This window comes from Salvelinus namaycush, chromosome 32, assembly GCF_016432855.1.
Source record: "Salvelinus namaycush isolate Seneca chromosome 32, SaNama_1.0, whole genome shotgun sequence".
In the NCBI taxonomy this organism is placed as follows: domain Eukaryota; kingdom Metazoa; phylum Chordata; class Actinopteri; order Salmoniformes; family Salmonidae; genus Salvelinus; species Salvelinus namaycush.
Window position 1 is genome coordinate 33,267,078 of NC_052338.1, and position 18,678 is coordinate 33,285,755.

The 18,678-nt window shown below is 47.6% G+C and overlaps 1 protein-coding gene across 1 annotated transcript; it reads left to right on the forward strand.

Annotated features, from left to right (window-relative positions):
• Nucleotides 1–7,986: 7,986 nt before the first annotated feature.
• LOC120026969 (fatty acid-binding protein, heart-like) lies at nucleotides 7,987–16,063 on the forward strand. Its single transcript, XM_038971787.1, has 4 exons — nucleotides 7,987–8,120; nucleotides 11,024–11,196; nucleotides 12,321–12,422; nucleotides 15,152–16,063. The coding sequence occupies exons 1-4, from the start codon at nucleotides 8,048–8,050 to the stop codon at nucleotides 15,203–15,205; spliced, it is 402 nt and encodes a 133-aa protein (XP_038827715.1). The 5' UTR covers nucleotides 7,987–8,047; the 3' UTR covers nucleotides 15,206–16,063.
• Nucleotides 16,064–18,678: the final 2,615 nt, after the last annotated feature.

Consider the following 18,678-nt stretch of genomic DNA (forward strand, 5'->3'; position numbering starts at 1 on the left):
ATTTTAAATATCACAATTACTTTCAGATACTGTACATTTGTAAGGAAGTATTCAGCTATATATTAAGTAGTTTAATATGAATGGAAATACACTTATATTGGCATGTATTTGAAAATACTCAAATAAACTGACTCAAATACACTCCCATGCATTTAAACAAGGTATTTGAAAATACTTTCAAAAAGTAGGCTATTTATATGAAATTATTTGAAAATATTTTAAATGCTTCCAGCACCAGTCAAAAGTTTTGACACACCTACTCATTCCAGGGTTTTTCTTTATTTGTACTATTTTCTACATCGTAGAATAATATTGAAGACATCAAAACTATGAAATAACACATATGGAATCATGTAGTAACCCAAAAAAGTGATAAACAAATCAAAAATATATTTTATAATTTATATTCTTCAATGTAGCCACCCTGTGTTGATGACAGCTTTGCACACTCTTCGTACACTCTTTGTACACTCTTTGTACACTCTTTGCATACTCATTGTACACTCTTTGCACACTCTTTGTACACTATTTGCACACTCTTTGCACACTCTTTGCATACTCTTTGCACACACTGTACACTCTTTGTACACTCTTTGTGTAACAGTATTGCTTCCGTCCCTCTCCTCGCCCCTACCTGGGCTCGAACCAGGGACCCTCTGCACACATCAACAACTAACACCCTCGAAGCATCGCTGCCTATCTCTCCATAAAAGCCACGGACCTTGCAGAGCAAGGGAAACAACTACTTCAAGGTCTCAGAGCGAGTGATGTCATCAATTGAAACGCTATTAGCGCGCACCACCGCTAACTAGCTTGCCATTTCACACTGGTTATATTCACCCCCCTTTTAACCTCCTCCTTTTCCACAGCAACCAGTGATCCGGGTCAACAGCATCAATGTAACAGCGTTGCTTCCGTCCCTCTCCTCGCCCCTACTGTACCTGGGCTTGAACCAGGGACTCTCTGCACACATCAACAACAGTCACCCTCGAAGCACCGTTACCCATCGCTCCACAAAAGCCGCGGCCCTTGCAGAGCAAGGGGAACAACTACTTCAAGGTCTCAGAGCAAGTGACGTCAACGATTGAAACGCTATTAGCGCGCAACCCGCTAACTAGCTAGCCATTTCACACTGGTTACATTTGCACATCAGCAAACAGTACACATTTGACTTCAGATTCTAGTAGGGTGAGGCTGGGTGCTGCAGACTGTTCTAGTGCCCTCCCCAATTCGTTGATATATATGTTGAAGAGAGTGGGGTTTAAGCTGCACCCCTGTCTCACCCCATGGCCTTGTGGAAAGAAATGTGTGTGTTTTTTGCCAATTTTAACCGCACACTTGTTGTTTATGTACATGGATTTTATAATGTTGTATGTTTTTCCCCCAACACCACTTTCCATCAATGTGTATAGCAGACCCTCATGCCAAACTGAGTCAAAGGCTTTTTTGAAATCAACAAAGCATGAGAAGACTTTGCCTTTGTTTTGGTTTGTTTGTTTGTCAATTAGGGTGTGCAGGGTGAATACGTGGTCTGTTGTACGGTAATTTGGTAAAAAGGTAATTTGACATTTGCTCAGTACATTGTTTTCACTGAGGAAATGTACGAGTCTGCTGTTAAGGATAATGCAGAGGATTTTCCCAAGGTTGCCGTTGACGCATATCCCACGGTAATTATTGGGGTCAAATTTGTCTCCACTTTTGTGGATTGGGGTGATCAGTCATTGGTTCCAAATATTGAGGAAGTTGCCAGAGCTAAGGATGATGTTACAGAGTCTTAGTATAGCCAATTGGAATTTGTGGTCTGTATATTTAATAATTTCATTGAGGATAAAATCAACACCACAGGCCTTTTTGGGTTGGAGGGTTTGTATTTTGTCCTGTAGTTCATTCAATGTAATTGGAGAATACAGTGGGTTCTGGTCATCTTTAATAGTTGATTCTAAGATTTGTGTTTGATCATGTATATGCTTTTTCTGTTTGTTCTTTGTTATAGAGTCAAAAAGTTTGTAGAAGTGGTTTATCCACACATCTCCGTTTTAGATAGATAACTCTTCATGTTGTTGTTTGTTTAGTGTTTTCCAATTTTCCCAGAAGTGGTTAGAGTCTATGGAATCTTCAATTACATTGAGCTGATTTCTGACGTGCTGTTCCTTCTTTTTCCGTAGTGTATTTCTGTATTGTTTTAGTGATTCACCATAATGAAGGCGTAGACTCAGGTTTTCTGGGTCTCTATGTTTTTGGTTGGACAGGTTTCTCAATTTCTTTCTTAGGTTTTTGCATTCTTCATCAAACCATTTGTCATTGTTGTCAATTTTCTTTGGTTTTCTGTTTGAAATGTTTAGATTTGATAGGGAAGTTTCTACTGCCAAGTTTACACCTTCACTATTACAGTGGAACGTTTTGTTCAGGAAGTTGTCTAAAAGGGATTACATTTGTTGTTGCCTAATTGCTTTTTGGTAGGTTTCCACACTAATTTCCTTCCATCTATGGCATTTCTTAATATTATTCAGTTCCTTTGGCTTTGATGCCTTATGGTTGAGTATTGCTCTGTCCAAGTAGACTTTGATGTGATCTGATAGGGGTGTCGGTGGGCTGACTGTGAATGCTCTACAGTACTACTGCCAAGAGATGAGCTATAAGTGTTTGCCAACTTGTTGATATATATGTTGAAGAGGGTGGGGCTTAAGCTGGTTGTGTACATGGTTTTCCAATTTTCCCAGAAGTGGTTAGAGTCTATGGATTCTTCAATTACATTGAGCTGATTTCTGACGTGCTGTTCCTTCTTTTTCCGTGGTGTATTTCTGTATTGTTTAGTGATTCACCATAATGAAGGCTTAGAGTCATGTTTTCTGAGTCTCTATGTTTTGGTTGGATAGGTTTCTCAATTTCTTTCTTAGGTTTTTGCATTCTTCATCAAACCATTTGTCATTGTTATTCATTTTCAGATTTGATAGGGAAGTTCAGAGGTCAAATATACTGTTGAGATTTTCTACTGCCAAGTTTACACCTTCACTATTACAGTGGAAAGTTTTGTCCAGGAAGTTGTCTAAAAGGGATTGAATTGTTTTTTGGTAGGTTTCAACACCACATTCCTTCCATCTATATCATTTCTTAATATAACTGAGTTCCTTTGGCTTTGTTGCCTCATGATTGAGTATTGCTTTCTTTCAAGTAGACTGTGATTTTGCTGTGATCTCATAGGGGTGTCAGTGGGCTGACTGTGAACGCTCTGAGAGACTCTGGGTTGAGGTCAGTGATAAAGTAGTCTACAGTGCTACTGCCAAGAGATGAGCTATAGGTGTACCTACAATAGGAACCCCCTCAAAGCCAACCATTGACTATGTACATACCCAGCGTGCGACAAAGCTGCAGGAGTTGTGACCCGTTTATGTTGGTTACGTTGTCGTAGTTTTGCCTAGGGGGGCATATGGGGGAGGGAATGCTGTCACCTCCAGGTAGGTGTTAGTCCTCCTGTGTGCTGTCACCTCCAGGCAGGTGTTAGTCCTCCTGTGTGCTGTTAGTCCTCCTGTGTGCTGTCACCTCCAGGCAGGTGTTAGTCCCCCTGTGTGCTGTCACCTCCAGGCAGGTGTTAGTCCCCCTGTGTGCTGTTAGTCCCCCTGTGTGCTGTTAGTCCTCCTGTGTGCTGTCACCTCCAGGCAGGTGTTAGTCCCCCTGTGTGCTGTCACCTCCAGGCAGGTGTTAGTCCCCCTGTGTGCTGTTAGTCCTCCTGTGTGCTGTCACCTCCAGGCAGGTGTTAGTCCCCCTGTGTGCTGTTTGTCCCCTTGTGTGCTGTTAGTCCCCCTGTGTGCTATTTGTCCCCCTGTGTGCTATTTGTCCCCCTGTGTGCTGTTTGTCCCCCTGTGTGCTATTTGTCCCCCTGTGTGCTGTTTGTCCCCCTGTGTGCTATTTGTCCCCCTGTGTGCTGTTTGTCCCCCTGTGTGCTGTTCGTCCCCCTGTGTGCTGTTTGTCCCCCTGTGTGCTGTTTGTCCCCCTGTGTGCTGTCCGTCCCCCTGTGTGCTGTTTGTCCCCCTGTGTGCTGTTTGTCCCCCTGTGTGCTGTTTGTCCCCCTGTGTGCTGTTCGTCCCCCTGTGTGCTGTTTGTCCCCCTGTGTGCTGTTTGTCCCCCTGTGTGCTGTTTGTCCCCCTGTGTGCTGTTTGTCCCCCTGTGTGCTGTTTGTCCCCCTGTGTGCTGTTCGTCCCCCTGTGTGCTGTTCGTCCCCCTGTGTGCTGTTTGTCCCCCTGTGTGCTGTTTGTCCCCCTGTGTGCTGTTTGTCCCCCTGTGTGCTGTTTGTCCCCCTGTGTGCTGTTTGTCCCCCTGTGTGCTGTTCGTCCCCCTGTGTGCTGTTCGTCCCCCTGTGTGCTATTTGTCCCCCTGTGTGCTGTTTGTCCCCCTGTGTGCTGAGGGTATCAGGTTCTTGTAATGTTTTTTAAATTGTATTTAACTGCCTTAATGTTGCTGGACCCCAGGAAGAGTAGCTGCTGCCTTGGCAGAAACTAATGGGGATCCATAATAAATACAAATTGTCCGGTTCTGGTATTTAGGTCGCTTGGAAATGATTGATTTCCCGCTCCAGGATGGAGAAGCTGTCTTCATTAAAGTATGGGGATTCTAGTGGGGGGATATAGGTAGCACACAGGAGGACATTTTTCTCTGTTAAGATAATTTCCTTTTGAATTTCTAGCCAAATGTAAAATGTTCCTGTTTTGATTAATTTAATAGAGTGAGTTAGGTTTGCTCTATACCAAATTAGCATACCCCCTGAGTCCCTTCCCTGTTTCACACCTGGTAGTTTGATGGATGGGACTACCAGCTCTCTGTAATCTAGAGGGCAATCAGTGGGTCCGTCTCCTCTATACCATGTTTCTTGTAGGATGACAATGTCTGTATTTCCGATTTATTGGTGAAGTCCAGGTTACTGCTCTTTAGGCCAAAGGCAGATGACCTCAGGCCTTGGCTATTCCAGGAAGATAGTGAAGGCTTTGTGTTCCATAAAGTGTCCAATGTTGTTGGTCGTGTGGTTTGTGTGAGCAGAGCCTATCTCTCTCTCTCTCTCTCTCTCTCTCTCTCTCTCTCTCTCTCTCTCTCTCTCTCTCTCTCTCTCTCTCTCTCTCAACCTCCCTCCCTCCCTCCTCCCCTTTCCCTCCCTCCCTCCCTCCCTCCCTCCCTCCCTCCCTCCCTCCCTGAGCAGTGTTCTTCTCCTCCCTCCTCCCCTTTCCATCCCTCCCACTCTCTCTGAGCAGGGTTCTTCTCCTCCCTCCCTCCCTCCCTCCCTCCCTCCCTCCCTCCCTCCCTCCCTCCCTCCCTCCCTCTCTGAGCAGTGTTCTTCTCCTCCCTCCCTCCCTCCCTCCCTCCCTCCCTCCCTCCCTCCCTCCCTCCCTCCCTCCCTCCCTCCCCTTCCCTCCCTCCCTCCCTCCCTCCCTCCCTCCCTCCCTCCCTGAGCAGTGTTCTTCTCCTCCCTCCTCCCCTTTCCATCCCTCCCACTCTCTCTGAGCAGGGTTCTTCTCCTCCCTCCCTCCCTCCCTCCCTCCCTCCCTCTCTGAGCAGTGTTCTTCTCCTCCCTCCCTCCCTCCCTCCCTCCCTCCCTCCCTCCCTCCCTCTCTGAGCAGTGTTCTTCTCCTCCCTCCCTCCCTCCCTCTCTGAGCAGGGTTCTTCTCCTCCCTCCCTCCCTCCCTCCCTCCCTCCCTCCCTCCCTGAGCAGTGTTCTTTTCCTCCCTCCTCCCCTTTCCATCCCTCCCACTCTCTCTGAGCAGTGTTCTTCCCCTCCCTCCCTCCCTCCCTCCCTCCCTCCCTCCCTCCCTCCCTCTCTGAGCAGTGTTCTTCTCCTCCTCCTCCCCGTTCCATCCCTCCCACTCTCTCTGAGCAGTGTTCTTCTCCTCCCTCCTCCCTCCTCCCCTTTCCATCCCTCCCACTCTCTCTGAGCAGTGTTCTTCTCCTCCTCCTCCCCTTTCCATCCCTCCCACTCTCTCTGAGCAGTGTTCTTCCCCTCCCTCCCTCCCTCCTTCCTTCCTTCCCTCCCTCCCTCCCTCCCTCCCTCCCTCCCTCCCTCCCTCCCTCCCTCCCTCCCTCTCTGAGCAGTGTTCTTCTCCTCCATCCTCCCCCAATCCTCAGTTCTCTTCTTCTTCCTATTTTATATTTTTATTATTTGATTCTACCCGCTGGACTCCTTACTATCCCTCTACCCCTCCCCCTGCCCCTGCCCCTCCCCCTGCCCCTGCCCCTCCCCCTGCCTCTCCCCGCCTCTCTCCCTCCCTCTATTCAATTCAAAGGGGCTTTATTGGCATGGGAAACATAGACTATATATACAAAAGTATATGTACACCCCATCAAATTAGTGGATTCGGCTATTTCAGCCACACCCGTTGCTGACAGGTGTATAAAATCGAGCACACAGCCATGAGATCTCCATAGACAAACATCGGCAGTAGAATGACCGGTACTGAAGAGCTCAGTGAGTTTCAACGTGGCACCGTCACAGAATGTCACCTTTCCAACAAGTCAGTTCGTCAACTTTCTGCCCTGCTAGAGCTGCCCCGGTCAACTGTAAGTGCTGTTATTGTGAAGTGGAAATGTATAGGAGCAACAACGGCTCAGCCGGTGAAGTGGTAGGCCACACAAACTCACAGAACGGGACCGTTCGTCTGTCCTCTGTTGCAACACTCAATACCGAGTTCCAAACTGCACCTGGAAGCAACGTCAGCACAAGAACTGTTCGTCGGGAGCTTCATGAAATGGGTTTCCATGGCCGAGCAGCCGGATACAAGCCTAAGATCACCATGCGCAATGCCAAGTGTCGGCTGGAGTGGTGTAAAGCTCACCGCCATTGGACTCTGGAGCAGTGGAAACGCATTCTCTGGAGTGATGTTTTTTAATGGTTCAGGCCCCTTAGTTCCAGTGAAGGGAAATCTCAACGCTACAGCATTCAATGGCATTCTAGATGCCTTCAATGGCATTCTAGATGCCTTCAATGGCATTCTAGATGCATTCAATGGCATTTGGGATGAATTGGAACGCCGACTGCGAGCCAGACCTAATCGCCCAACCTCACTAATGCTCTTGTGGCTGAATGGAAGCAAGTCCCCGCAGCAATGTTCCAACATCTGGTGGAAATCCTTCTCTGAAGAGTGGAGGCTGTTATATATAGCAGCGAAAGGGGGAGACCAACTCCATATTAATCTTCATGATTTGGAATGAGATGTTCAATGAGCAGGTGTCTACATACTTTTAGTCATATAGTGTATGTTTACATTGCCAAAGCAAGTGAAATAAACAATATAAACAAAACTGAGAAAAAACTCAGTAAACAACATCATCAAAAAAACTCTTAGAAACGAACAGTAAAGATTGAACTCAAAAAGGTTTCAAAATGATAGACATTTCACGTGTTATATTATCAGCTATGTACAGTGTTTTAGTCATGTCCAATAGTTGTAATACGAATAGAGAACGAAGACAAAATAATCTGAAAAGTGGTGATATTTACAATGTTGTTTGCACTCCACAGGTTGCTCTTTTTCCATGACAACGGTCCACAAATCTCACTGCTGTGATTGCACTTAGTGACATTTCACCTAACATACAGGAGTTCATCACTGTTGGAGCTGTTTACTGTGTCCTCTCTGTTAAGAGCCAGATAGCGTTCCAATTTGCTCTGGTTTTTTAGTTGATTCTTTCCACTGTGTCACATAGTTATATATTTGCTTTCTCATAATTTGGTTGGGTCTAATTGTGTTTCTGGCCTGGGGCTCTGTGGGGTCTGTTTGTGAACTGAGCCCGGGAACCAGCTGGCTGAGGGGACGTCTGTCTGTCTGTCTGTCTGTCTGTCTGTCTGTCTGTCTGTCTGTCTGTCTGTCTGTCTGTCTGTCTGTCTGTCTTCTCCCCTCCTCTCTCCCTCTCAGAGTGATGACATCACGAACAGCCGGTCTTAAGCCGACCAGTAGGATTGCAGCATAGCAGTGGTGCTGACTCCATTCTCTCTGCCCCTCTCCCTCCTCTCCCTCCTCTCTCTCTCTCTCTTGCTGGCCTCTCATTTCTCCACACTACTGCTAACATGGCTGATGCATTCGCAGGCACATGGAACCTGAAGGAGAGCAAGAACTTTGATGAATACATGAAGGCCCTGGGTGAGCAGTGTGTGTGTGTGTGTATGTGTGTGTGTGTGTGTGTGTGTGTGTGTGTGTGTGTGTGTGTGTGTGTGTGTGTGTGTGTGTGTGTGTGTGTGTGTGTGTTTTATACATGCGGGTGTGTGTCGAGTAACAGTAAAGTGGTAAAGCATGGGGTGTGCGTCCCTCCCTTCCTCCCTCCCTTCCTCCCTGCCTGCCTGCTGGTGTATGTGTACACTTGTGAGAAGGGTGTGACTGTTCATCAATACTTAAAGGTGTTTGTGTGCAGCCTCTTTTGTGTATTTTTGTGCAGATGTGTTTGTGAACACATACACACACACACACACACACGCAGGTGTGTGTATTTATGCATGCCCACCATATGTGTGTGTGGTCGCCCGCATGTGTGTGTGTGTAAGTAGCAGAGCATGTGTGTGTGTGTGTGTAAGTAGCAGAGCATGTGTGTTTAAGGATAAAGCAGGATTTTGACATTTTTTTAACCTTATTTAACTAGGCAAGTCAGTTAAGAACAAATTCCTATTTACAATGACGGCCTACCCCGACCAAACCCTAACCCGGGCCAATTATGCGCCGCCCTACGGGGCTCCCAATCACGGGCCGGTTGTGATACAGCCTGGAATCAAACCAGGGTCTGTAGTGACGCCTCTAGCACTGAGATGCAGGGCCTTAGACCGCTGCGCCACTCGGGAGCCAATGAGGCCCTTCATCTACTTCACCAGAGTCAGAGGAACTCATGGATAACAGTTGTATGTCTCTGTGTGCAGTTTGAAGGAAATCGCTAACTAGCATTAGCGTAATTGCAAACTAGTGTTAGTGCAATAACTAGAGGTCTATGGTAACTGCTAGCATGCTAGTATATACCATAGACCTCCAGTTATTGTGCTAACGCTAGTTAGCATTGGCTCGCCAAAACTACCTTCATACTGGACACAGAGACATAAAAACTACCTCTAACTACCTTCACACTGGACACAGAGAGTTCATATTAAGTAGATAAAGGGCTTCATTGCCACAAACCCAAAGTGTCTCTTTAAAGGGACAATGCAGACGTTAATGTCAGGCATGGGGAGACTGGGTGTGGTCGGGACAATTGCAAAAAGAGAGAGAAGGAAGAGGGAAGAGAGGGAAAGGGACAGAAGGAGAGAGAGAGAAGTAGGAACAGAACAGCGGAGGCTGGTGGGAGAAGCTATAGAAGGACGTCCTCATTGTATTGGCTGGAATAGAATCAATGGCACGGAGCCGAACATGTGGTTTGATAGCGTTCCATTTATTTAATTCCAGCCATTACAATGAGCTCATCCTTCTATAGCCCCTCCCACCAGCCTCCACTGGAACAGAAAAAGATGGAGATAGAAAATCAGGAGGGAGAGAGAGAGGGAGGGGGGAGGAGAAGAAAGAGAGAGAGAGAGGGAGGGGGGAGGAGAAGAAGAAAGAGAGAGAGAGGAAGGGGGGAGGAGAAGAAAGAGAGAGAGAGAGGGAGGGGGGAGGAGAAGAAAGAGAGAGAGAGAGAGAGAAGGAGAGGAGAAGAAAGAGAGAGAGAGAGAGGGAGGGGGGAGGAGAAGAAAGAGAGAGAGAGAGGGAGGGGAGAAGAAAGAGAGACTTTAAATGGGGGAGGGGGATATGCCTCCACTGTGAGAAGCTCTTTATGGTCTGCACCATAAACACACACACACACACACACACACACACACACACACACACACACACACACACACACACACACACACACACACACACACACAAAGGGGTGAAATTCTCTGAAAGAGCGTTCCTTGTCTGAAGCTAGCATTGTGAGGAGGGGTTGAATATTAACATAGTGTGTGTGTGTGTGTGTGTGTGTGTGTGTGTGTGTGTGTGTGTGTGTGTGTGTGTGTGTGTGTGTGTGTGTGTGTGTGTGTGCGACCCCTGTTTGGTGACCGATGGGCGTTATTAGCATCGACGTGTCTGCGCTTGTCACCATGGTAATGACCCCCAACCCCAGACCCAACTCTCCTGATCACAGGCAACACACACACACACACACACACACACACACACACACACACACACACACACACACACACACACACACACACACACACACACACACACACACACACACACACACACAGGCTGTTTGTTGTATGAGTGTGTCACGGTTTAGCCTTGGGAGATAAACTCGGCTGTGACAGAAACGTTACTTCAGTTGAGGGCAGAAGGACTGTACTCTAGACCGTACCCCTCCACACTCAACCCGGTCAACTCTGATGACTTTGGCTGAATATTTAAAGAAAAACACACAAACTAGAGATTAGTGTGTGTGTGTGTGTGTGTGTGTGTCTGTGTGTGTGTGTGTGTGTGTCTGTGTGTCTGTGTGTCTGTGTGTCTGTGTGTGTGTGTGTGTGTGTGTGTGTGTGTCTGTGTGTCTGTGTGTCTGTGTGTCTGTGTGTGTGTGTGTCTGTGTGTGTGTGTCTGTGTGTGTGTGTGTGTCTGTGTGTGTGTCTGTGTGTGTGTGTGTGTGTGTGTGTGTCGTGCGTGCGTGCGTGCGTGCGTGCGTGCGTGCGTGAGATGGAGTGAGAACAGTCAGCGGTGCATTGTCTGGTCACAAGTCTGTTCCCTTTAGTACGGTTTGTTCTCTTTTTGACCTATAGTCACCATAGTTACAATACGTTGTTATGGCCTTGTGAAACAGTCAGTTACACATCATGAATCCCAAAAGTGTTGGTGATTTTGTTCATTGAATTTGGGTTTTTCCTCAGAAATGAATGTCAACGTTAAGGGTGGGGCCGTATTGGCAGCAGCAGCAGCAGTATATAACTATACATCCAGATTAAATCTAAAGTGTATTTCTTATCAAGATGAGATAGCTAGGCTATAATAGTCTTATCCCGAATCTGAAGTCTGATGTGTTTTTTGATTGACAGGTGTGGGCTTTGCAACCCGCCAGGTTGGCGGTATGACTAAACCCACCACCGTCATCGAGGTAGCGGGAGACACGGTCACCCTGAAGACACAGAGCACCTTCAAGAACACCGAGATCTCCTTCAAACTGGGAGAGGAGTTCGACGAGACCACCGCCGACGACAGGAAGGTCAAGGTAAGAGGTCACGAGCGCTAAGAGACTGACCTAAGTCCTAGATGGCTAGCTGCTGATTATAGTCATACATTATGGTGGTGGTAGCAACGATATGTTTTTATAATTTTTATGGCTAACGCGTTAAACTTAACAGCTAATACGCATTATGAGGCCGTTATAACGCATCGTAAGAGTTGTCACGAGTGTGTATCCTTATAATGGGGTGAAAGGTTAGAGGTCAGGGGTTAGGGGCCGAGAGGTTAAGTATGATGGATTATAGCAAAATGGTTGTATCTGCCATGATATCCATCAGAGGTCTCAGTAGGAGAGCCAAGGATTTGAAAACAGACCTACTACCTGGATCAAACAGACAGACAGAGACAGAGGCTTTGCATTGTTGGGTGGGTCAGTTAGGGTTGAGGGGGTCGAAGATAAGAGGTGAGAGGTCAAGGATAATGAGTTGTAGCTGTGTGACAAGAGACAAATGCTACATCGATGAGAGAGAGAGAGAGAGAGAGAGAGAGAGAGAGAGAGCGACAGAGAGAGAGAGAGACACAGAGAGAGAGAGAGACACAGAGAGAGAGAGAGAGAGAGAGAGAGAGAGGGGAGAGAGAGAGAGGGGAGGGGGGAGAAAGGCAACTGAGCATGATCTGAGTGAACAGAAAGACACACAATGTCTTATTGTTGAGGAATGGTTACTCGTGATAGGGTGAGTGTGTAATATATAGAGTGTGTGTGTATCTAGCGACTTTAACTCTTGATAGGTGGGCACACATGCTACATACACTCTTAGAAAAAAGGGTTCCAAAAGGGTTCTTCGGAATAGAATAACCATTTTTGGTTCCAGGTAAAACCCTTTTTAGTTCCAGGTAAAACCCCTTTTTTTCTCCTTCTGCAGAAAGGGTTTTACATGGAACTAAAAAGGGTTCTTCAAAGGGTTCTCCCATGGGGACAGCTGAAGAACCATATTAGGTTTTAGATAGCACCTTTTTTTCTAAGAGTGTGCAGTAGGCATTCTTTATCTGGCAATTACATCCACGTTAACCTCAGTCTCAAACCCACTGAGACTTCTCCTTTATCAGCAGTGGATTGTACCTTCAGTGGGAGATGACGTGTGTGTTCATAATGTCTCGTTCTCTCTCTAGTCCCTAATAACGGTAGACGGTGGTAAGATGATTCACGTGCAGAAGTGGGACGGCAAGGAGACCACTCTGGTCCGTGAAGTCAGTGGCAACGCCCTCGAACTGGTCAGTACCTGTCACGTTCCTGACCTGTTTTCCTTTGTCATGTATTTGTTTTAGTTGGTCAGGGCGTGAGTTGGGTGGGTTGGTCTAGGTTTGATTTTCTATGTTGGGATTTTGTGTTCGGCCTGGTATGATTCTCAATCAGAGACAGCTGTGAATCGTTGTCCCTGATTGAGAATCATACTAAGGCAGCCAGGGTTTCACTTGTGTTTTGTGGGTGTTTGTTCCTGTGTCAGTGTTTGGGCCACACAGGACTGTTTCAGGTTAGTCACGTTTGTTGGTTGGTGTATTTTGTAGTGTTTGTTGTTTTCCCATTAAAATATGAATACTTACCAATCCGCATCTTGGTCCGATCCATGCTCCTCCTCGTCTGAGGAGGAGAACGACTACGACAGCCGTTACAGAAACACCCACCAAAACAGGATCAAGCGGAATGGAGAAGGAAGGCAAGAACAACAGCAATGGGGAAAAGAGGAATGGACTTGGGAGGAAATCCTAGACGGGAAAGGACCCTGGGCAGAGCCAGAGGAGTGTCGCCGCCCCAAAGCGGAGCTGGAGGCAGCGAAAGCGGAGAGGAGGTTTTATGAGGCGAAAGCAAGGCAGAGCGGCTGGAAGCCCGAGAGGCTCACCCAAAAATTTCTTGGGGGGGGGCTAAAGGGGAGTGTGGCGAAGCCGGGTTGGATACCCGAGCCAACTCCCCGGGCTTACCGTGGAGTGAGAGGGCGTCATACTGGTCAGACACCGTGTTATGCGGTGGAGCGCACGGTGTCCCCAGTACGCGTGCTTAGCCCAGTGCGGGCTATTCCACCTTGCCGCACTGGGAGGGCTAGGTTGGGCATCGAGCCGGGTGCCATGAAGCCGGCCCAACATATCTGGCCTCCAGTACGTCTCCTCGGGCCGGCGTACATGGCACCAGCCTTACAGGTGGTGTCCCCGGTTCGCCTGCATAGCCCAGTGCGGGCTATTCCACCTCGCCGCACTGGCAGGACTACGGGGACCATTCAACCTGGTAGGGTTGGGGAGGCTCGGTGCTCAAGAGCGCGGGTCCTCCTTCACGGTCCGGTATATCCGGCGCCACCTTCCCACCCCAGCCCAGTACCATCAGTGCCAACACCACGCACCAGGCTTCCAGTGCGTTTCCAGAGCCCTGTTCCTCCTCCACGCACTCTCCCTGTGGTGCGTGTCTCCAGCCCAGTGCCTCCAGTTCCGGCACCACGCACCAGGCCTACTGTGCGCCTCAGCAGGTCAGAGTCGGCTGTCTGTCCAACGCCGCCTGCGCTGCTTGCCTGCTCAGCGCTGCCTGAACTGTCTGCCTGCCCAGCGTGGTCTGAACTGTCTGCCTGCCCAGCGCTGCCCGTCTGTCCCGAGCCGTCAGAGCTGCCCGTCTGTTCAGAGCTGCCTGTCTGTCCCGAGCCTTCAGAGCCGTCCAGCCAGGACCAGCCAGAGCCGTCCAGCCAGGACCAGCCAGAGCCGTCCAGCCAGGACCAGCCAGAGCCGTCCAGCCAGGACCAGCCAGAGCCGTCCAGCCAGGACCAGCCAGAGCCTTCCGCCAGCCAGGATCCGCCAGAGCCTTCCGCCAGCCAGGATCCGCCAGAGCCTTCCGCCAGCCAGGATCCGCCAGAGCCTTCCGCCAGCCAGGATCCGCCAGAGCCTTCCGCCAGCCAGGATCCGCCAGAGCCTTCCGCCAGCCAGGATCCGCCAGAGCCTTCCGCCAGCCAGGATCCGCCAGAGCCTTCCGCCAGCCAGGATCCGCCAGAGCCTTCCGCCAGCCAGGATCCGCCAGAGCCTTCCGCCAGCCAGGATCCGCCAGAGTCATCCAGCCAGGATCCGTCCCTCAGTCCGGAGCTGCCGTCCCTCAGTCCGGAGCTGCCCCTTATCCTGGTGCTGCCCCTTATCCTGGTGCTGCCCCTTATCCTGGTGCTGCCCCTTATCCTGGTGCTGCCCCTTATCCTGGTGCTGCCCCTTATCCTGGTGCTGCCCCTTAGTCCGGTGCTGCCCCTTAGTCAGGTGCTACCCCTCAGTCAGGTGCTACCCCTCAGTCTGTTACTGCCCTTTGGAATAGTGGGATTGACATGGAGGGTGAATATTGGGAGGAGGCCACGGAAGCGGGGGTTGACTATGGTGGGGTGGGGACCACGACCAGCGCCAGAGCCGCCACCGTGGACAGACGCCCACCCAGACCCTCCCCTAGACTTTGTGCTGGTGCGCCCGGAGTTCGCACCTTAAGGGGGGGGTTATGTCACGTTCCTGACCTGTTTTCCTTTGTCATGTATTTGTTTTAGTTGGTCAGGGCGTGAGTTGGGTGGGTTGGTCTAGGTTTGATTTTCTATGTTGGGATTTTGTGTTCGGCCTGGTATGATTCTCAATCAGAGACAGCTGTGAATCGTTGTCCCTGATTGAGAATCATACTAAGGCAGCCAGGGTTTCACTTGTGTTTTGTGGGTGTTTGTTCCTGTGTCAGTGTTTGGGCCACACAGGACTGTTTCAGGTTAGTCACGTTTGTTGGTTGGTGTATTTTGTAGTGTTTGTTGTTTTCCCATTAAAATATGAATACTTACCAATCCGCATCTTGGTCCGATCCATGCTCCTCCTCGTCTGAGGAGGAGAACGACTACGACAGCCGTTACAGTACCGTGTGTGTGTGTGTGTGTGTGTATTGGTGTTAACTCTTACATGTAAGAATGTGTCTGTTGTATATCTAACTCTCCTCTCCTCTCCTCTCCTCTCCACAGACACTGACTCTTGGTGATGTCATCTGCACACGCTCTTACATCAAGGCCGAGTAACAACGTCCACCAAAAAACTCTCCTTTACCACAACAACCCTTCACCCTTAACCCCGATCCCCACTGTAACGACCTCTAACCCCTGTCTGACCTCTAACCCCCGACCCCTTCTATGTTGTCCCGTCCTTCTCTTTGTAGTGCTTCTCCTTTGTATGAAACTGAATAAATTCCACTGACGTTTATTTTCTTCTCTAAAGCCTTCCTGAGTTCTTCTCTGTCAGTCACCTCACAATCCCCATGACAACAGTCACCACACCTACACCAGAGGCTCTACTTTCATCGAACCACAGGGATTTTGCCACTGGCCTGGAGGAAACTCAGTGAATCTACTAACTGTGTGTAGCAACCATTTTGTGCCAAATGGCTCATCACGTGTTACAGTTGTAGCAGCCATCTGGGTGGGTTATGTCAGCCATTTTGTGCCGGAGTTGAGATGTGAGGCTGCTGTAGGGGAAGCAGCACTTGGCTCCTCAGACGGATCAAAGCTGCTCTATATTCTGCTGTCAGAGATGGATTCTGGGTAAACTTTGAACATTGAGATGTTAAAGACATGATAGATCAGATGCATAGTTTATAAAGGACTGACAAGTTCGTGGTCCTCTGTAGTAAGACAACTAAGGTTGGAATGTGTTGAGTGCAGGGAAAACAGAATTGCATGTGACAGTACTTATAAGGGGAGAAACCGTTGAAGGCTCATATCGCTTAGTTCCCTGCTTAGCAAGAAGGATGAAATGTTTAGAGATACGGAGGAGACTCCACCCAAAGTGGGGTATGAATACCACCACGGGGGGTAAGCCATGTCGGTGTCTGAATTACAGCTGTAACGACCCTTTGGGAAGAATTAAACTTAGATAAGGTCGTCTAGTGTCCGTGAGTTATTTACTCTGAACTAATAAGAACCTAACAGTATGTTGTAAAATCCTTTCCACTTTGACACATTTCTGTGTTAGGCTCATACCAAGCGTCCTGATCTCTTACATCCGTGTAGCGAAACAGAATGTAAGTTTGCGAGTTCAGGATGGTTAATATTGAGGCTAGCCGTGTGTGTGGCTCAGGGCAGGGGAGTTGACCTGCGGTACTATTATAGCAGAGATCAGAGAAGTTCCAAACCAGCGAACACAGTTTACGTCTTTACAGAGCATCACAGGGAGAATAATTATAGGACAACGTCTGTGTGTGTGTGTGTGTGTGTGTGTGTGTGTGTGTGTGTGTGTGTGTGTGTGTTGGACAGCGTGTATGTGTGTTTTGCCTCGTTCACGTCATGTCGGGAAAACTCGGAACCTCCGAGTTAAAAGTTATTTGTGTAAAGCTTGCTATTGATTCATTCTGATACATCCCAAGTGGGAAACTCGGGGTATCATCTTTCTACAACGAGAAAGCAAGTCGGAAATGTCCAAGTTTCCGAAGTGACTTGAAAGCGGCATTAGAGTGTGTACCACTATTGACTCCTACTAGGTGAACGGAAATGTTGGTTGGTGCCTGGCTGCCGGCGTAGAAGTGTGTGTTTCCTGGGCTGTGATTCTGTGTGTGTGTTCTAATTCCGGCACATTCCCGGCTTGTATAGATTGGTGTCGTGTGTTGCAGACAGGCTACCAACTAGGTTCAAGGTGAGAGAACCCTACAGCACAGGACACCTCATATTTCTATGTGAATCTGGTCGGGTCACCCAAAAAAGTTACACGTTACAGCTTTAAAGTAATGTTCTCAAATGATTCAGAGAACGTTAAGAAACAACTTTGTTCTGTGGGAATTTCGATCCTTCAGCATAATGTTTTCTGCAGGTTTGTCCATGGTTTTATTTAAAGTCATATTCTCATAAGAAAACATTAGTAACGTTTAAAGAGCTCCAGCCACCCCAGTCATAGTCTGTTCTCTCTGCTACCGCACGGCAAGCGGTACCGGAGCGCCAAGTCTAGGTCCAAGAGGCTTCTAAACAGCTTCTACCCCCAAGCCATGAGAATATCTACTTCTGCTATCTAGGAAAACCAAAGTTCCAAAGTCTGGGCCTAATATAGTGTATAAGAGGTCATACAAAAAGTTTTGTAGTGATTCCTATGTTGTTGATGTAAAGAATATTTGCTGGTCTGTGGTGTGTAATGAGGAGCAGCCAGATGCTGCACTTGACACATTTTTGAAATTGCTTATTCCAGTTACTAGTTACATTTAAGAAAATGACTGTAAAAACTGTTAAATAGCAGTGGATTGATGAGGAATTTAAAAATGTATGGTTGAGAGGAATGATGCAAAATGAACGGCAAATAAGTCTGACTGCACAACTGATTGGCAAACGTGCTGCAAACTGAGAAATCATGCGACTAAACTGAATAAAAAGAAGAAGAAACTACACTATGAAACAAAGATAAATGACACAAAGAATGATAGTAAAAAGCTTTGGAGCTCCTTCAATGAAATGTTAGGAAAAAAGGCAAACTCAGCTCCATCATTCATTGAATCAGATGGCTCATTCATCAGAAAACCCACTGATATTACCAACTACTTTAATGATTTTTTTCATTGACAAGATCAGCAAACGTAGGGATGACATGCCAGCAACAAACGCTGACACTACACATCCAAGTATATCGGACCAAATTATGAAAGACAAGAATTGTAATTTTGAATTCCGTAAAGTGAGTGTGGAAGAGGTGAAAAAATTATTGTTGTCTATCAACAATGGCAAGCCACTGGGGTCTGACGACTTGGATGGAAAATGACTGAGGATAATAGCGGATAATATTACCACTCCTGTTTGCTATATCTTCAATCTAAGCCTACTAGAGAGTGTGTGCCATCAGGCCTGGAGGAAGGCAAAAGTCATTCTGCTACCCAAGAATAGTAAAGCCCCCTTTACTGGCTGAAATAGCCGACCAATCAGCCTGTTACCAACCCTTAGTAAAGATTCGAAGAAATGTGTGTTTGACCTTCTACAATGATATTTTACAGTAAAGACATTTCAGCACGCTTATAGGGAAGGACATTCAACAAGCACAGCACTTACACAAATGATTGGCTGAGAGAAATTGATGATAAAAAGATTGTGGGGGGGCTGTTTTGTTAGACATCAGTGTGGCTTTTGACATTATCGATCATAGTCTGCTGCTGGAAAGAACTGAAGTGTTATGGCTTTACACCCCCTTCTATATTGTGGATAAAGAGTTACCTGTCTAACAGAACACAGAGGGTGTTCTAGAATGTTCTTACGCTTTTCAATCTTTACTAACGACATGCCAATTGCTTTGAGTGTGTCTATGTATGCGGATGACTCAACACTATACACGTCAGCTACTACAGTAAAACATGATCTTTTAAAGCTTGACAATTAATAACCAAAAAACAAAACATGATCTTTCTGGCCCTCCCTTGTTCCTAAATATTTCAAAAACTTAAAAGCATTGTATTTGGGACAAATCATTCCCTAAACCTCAACTAAATCTTGTAATAAATAATGTGGAAATTGATCAAGTTGAGGTGACT

Excerpts from the sequence above, each read along its gene's own strand:
- LOC120026969 (XM_038971787.1), top strand. The coding sequence starts at position 8,048 with ATGGCTGATGCATTCGCAGGCACATGGAACCTGAAGGAGAGCAAGAAC. Across the intron at positions 8,121-11,023 it reads TGAATACATGAAGGCCCTGG|GTGTGGGCTTTGCAACCCGC; the intron begins GTGAGCAGTGTG and ends TTTGATTGACAG. Across the intron at positions 12,423-15,151 it reads GTGGCAACGCCCTCGAACTG|ACACTGACTCTTGGTGATGT; the intron begins GTCAGTACCTGT and ends TCCTCTCCACAG.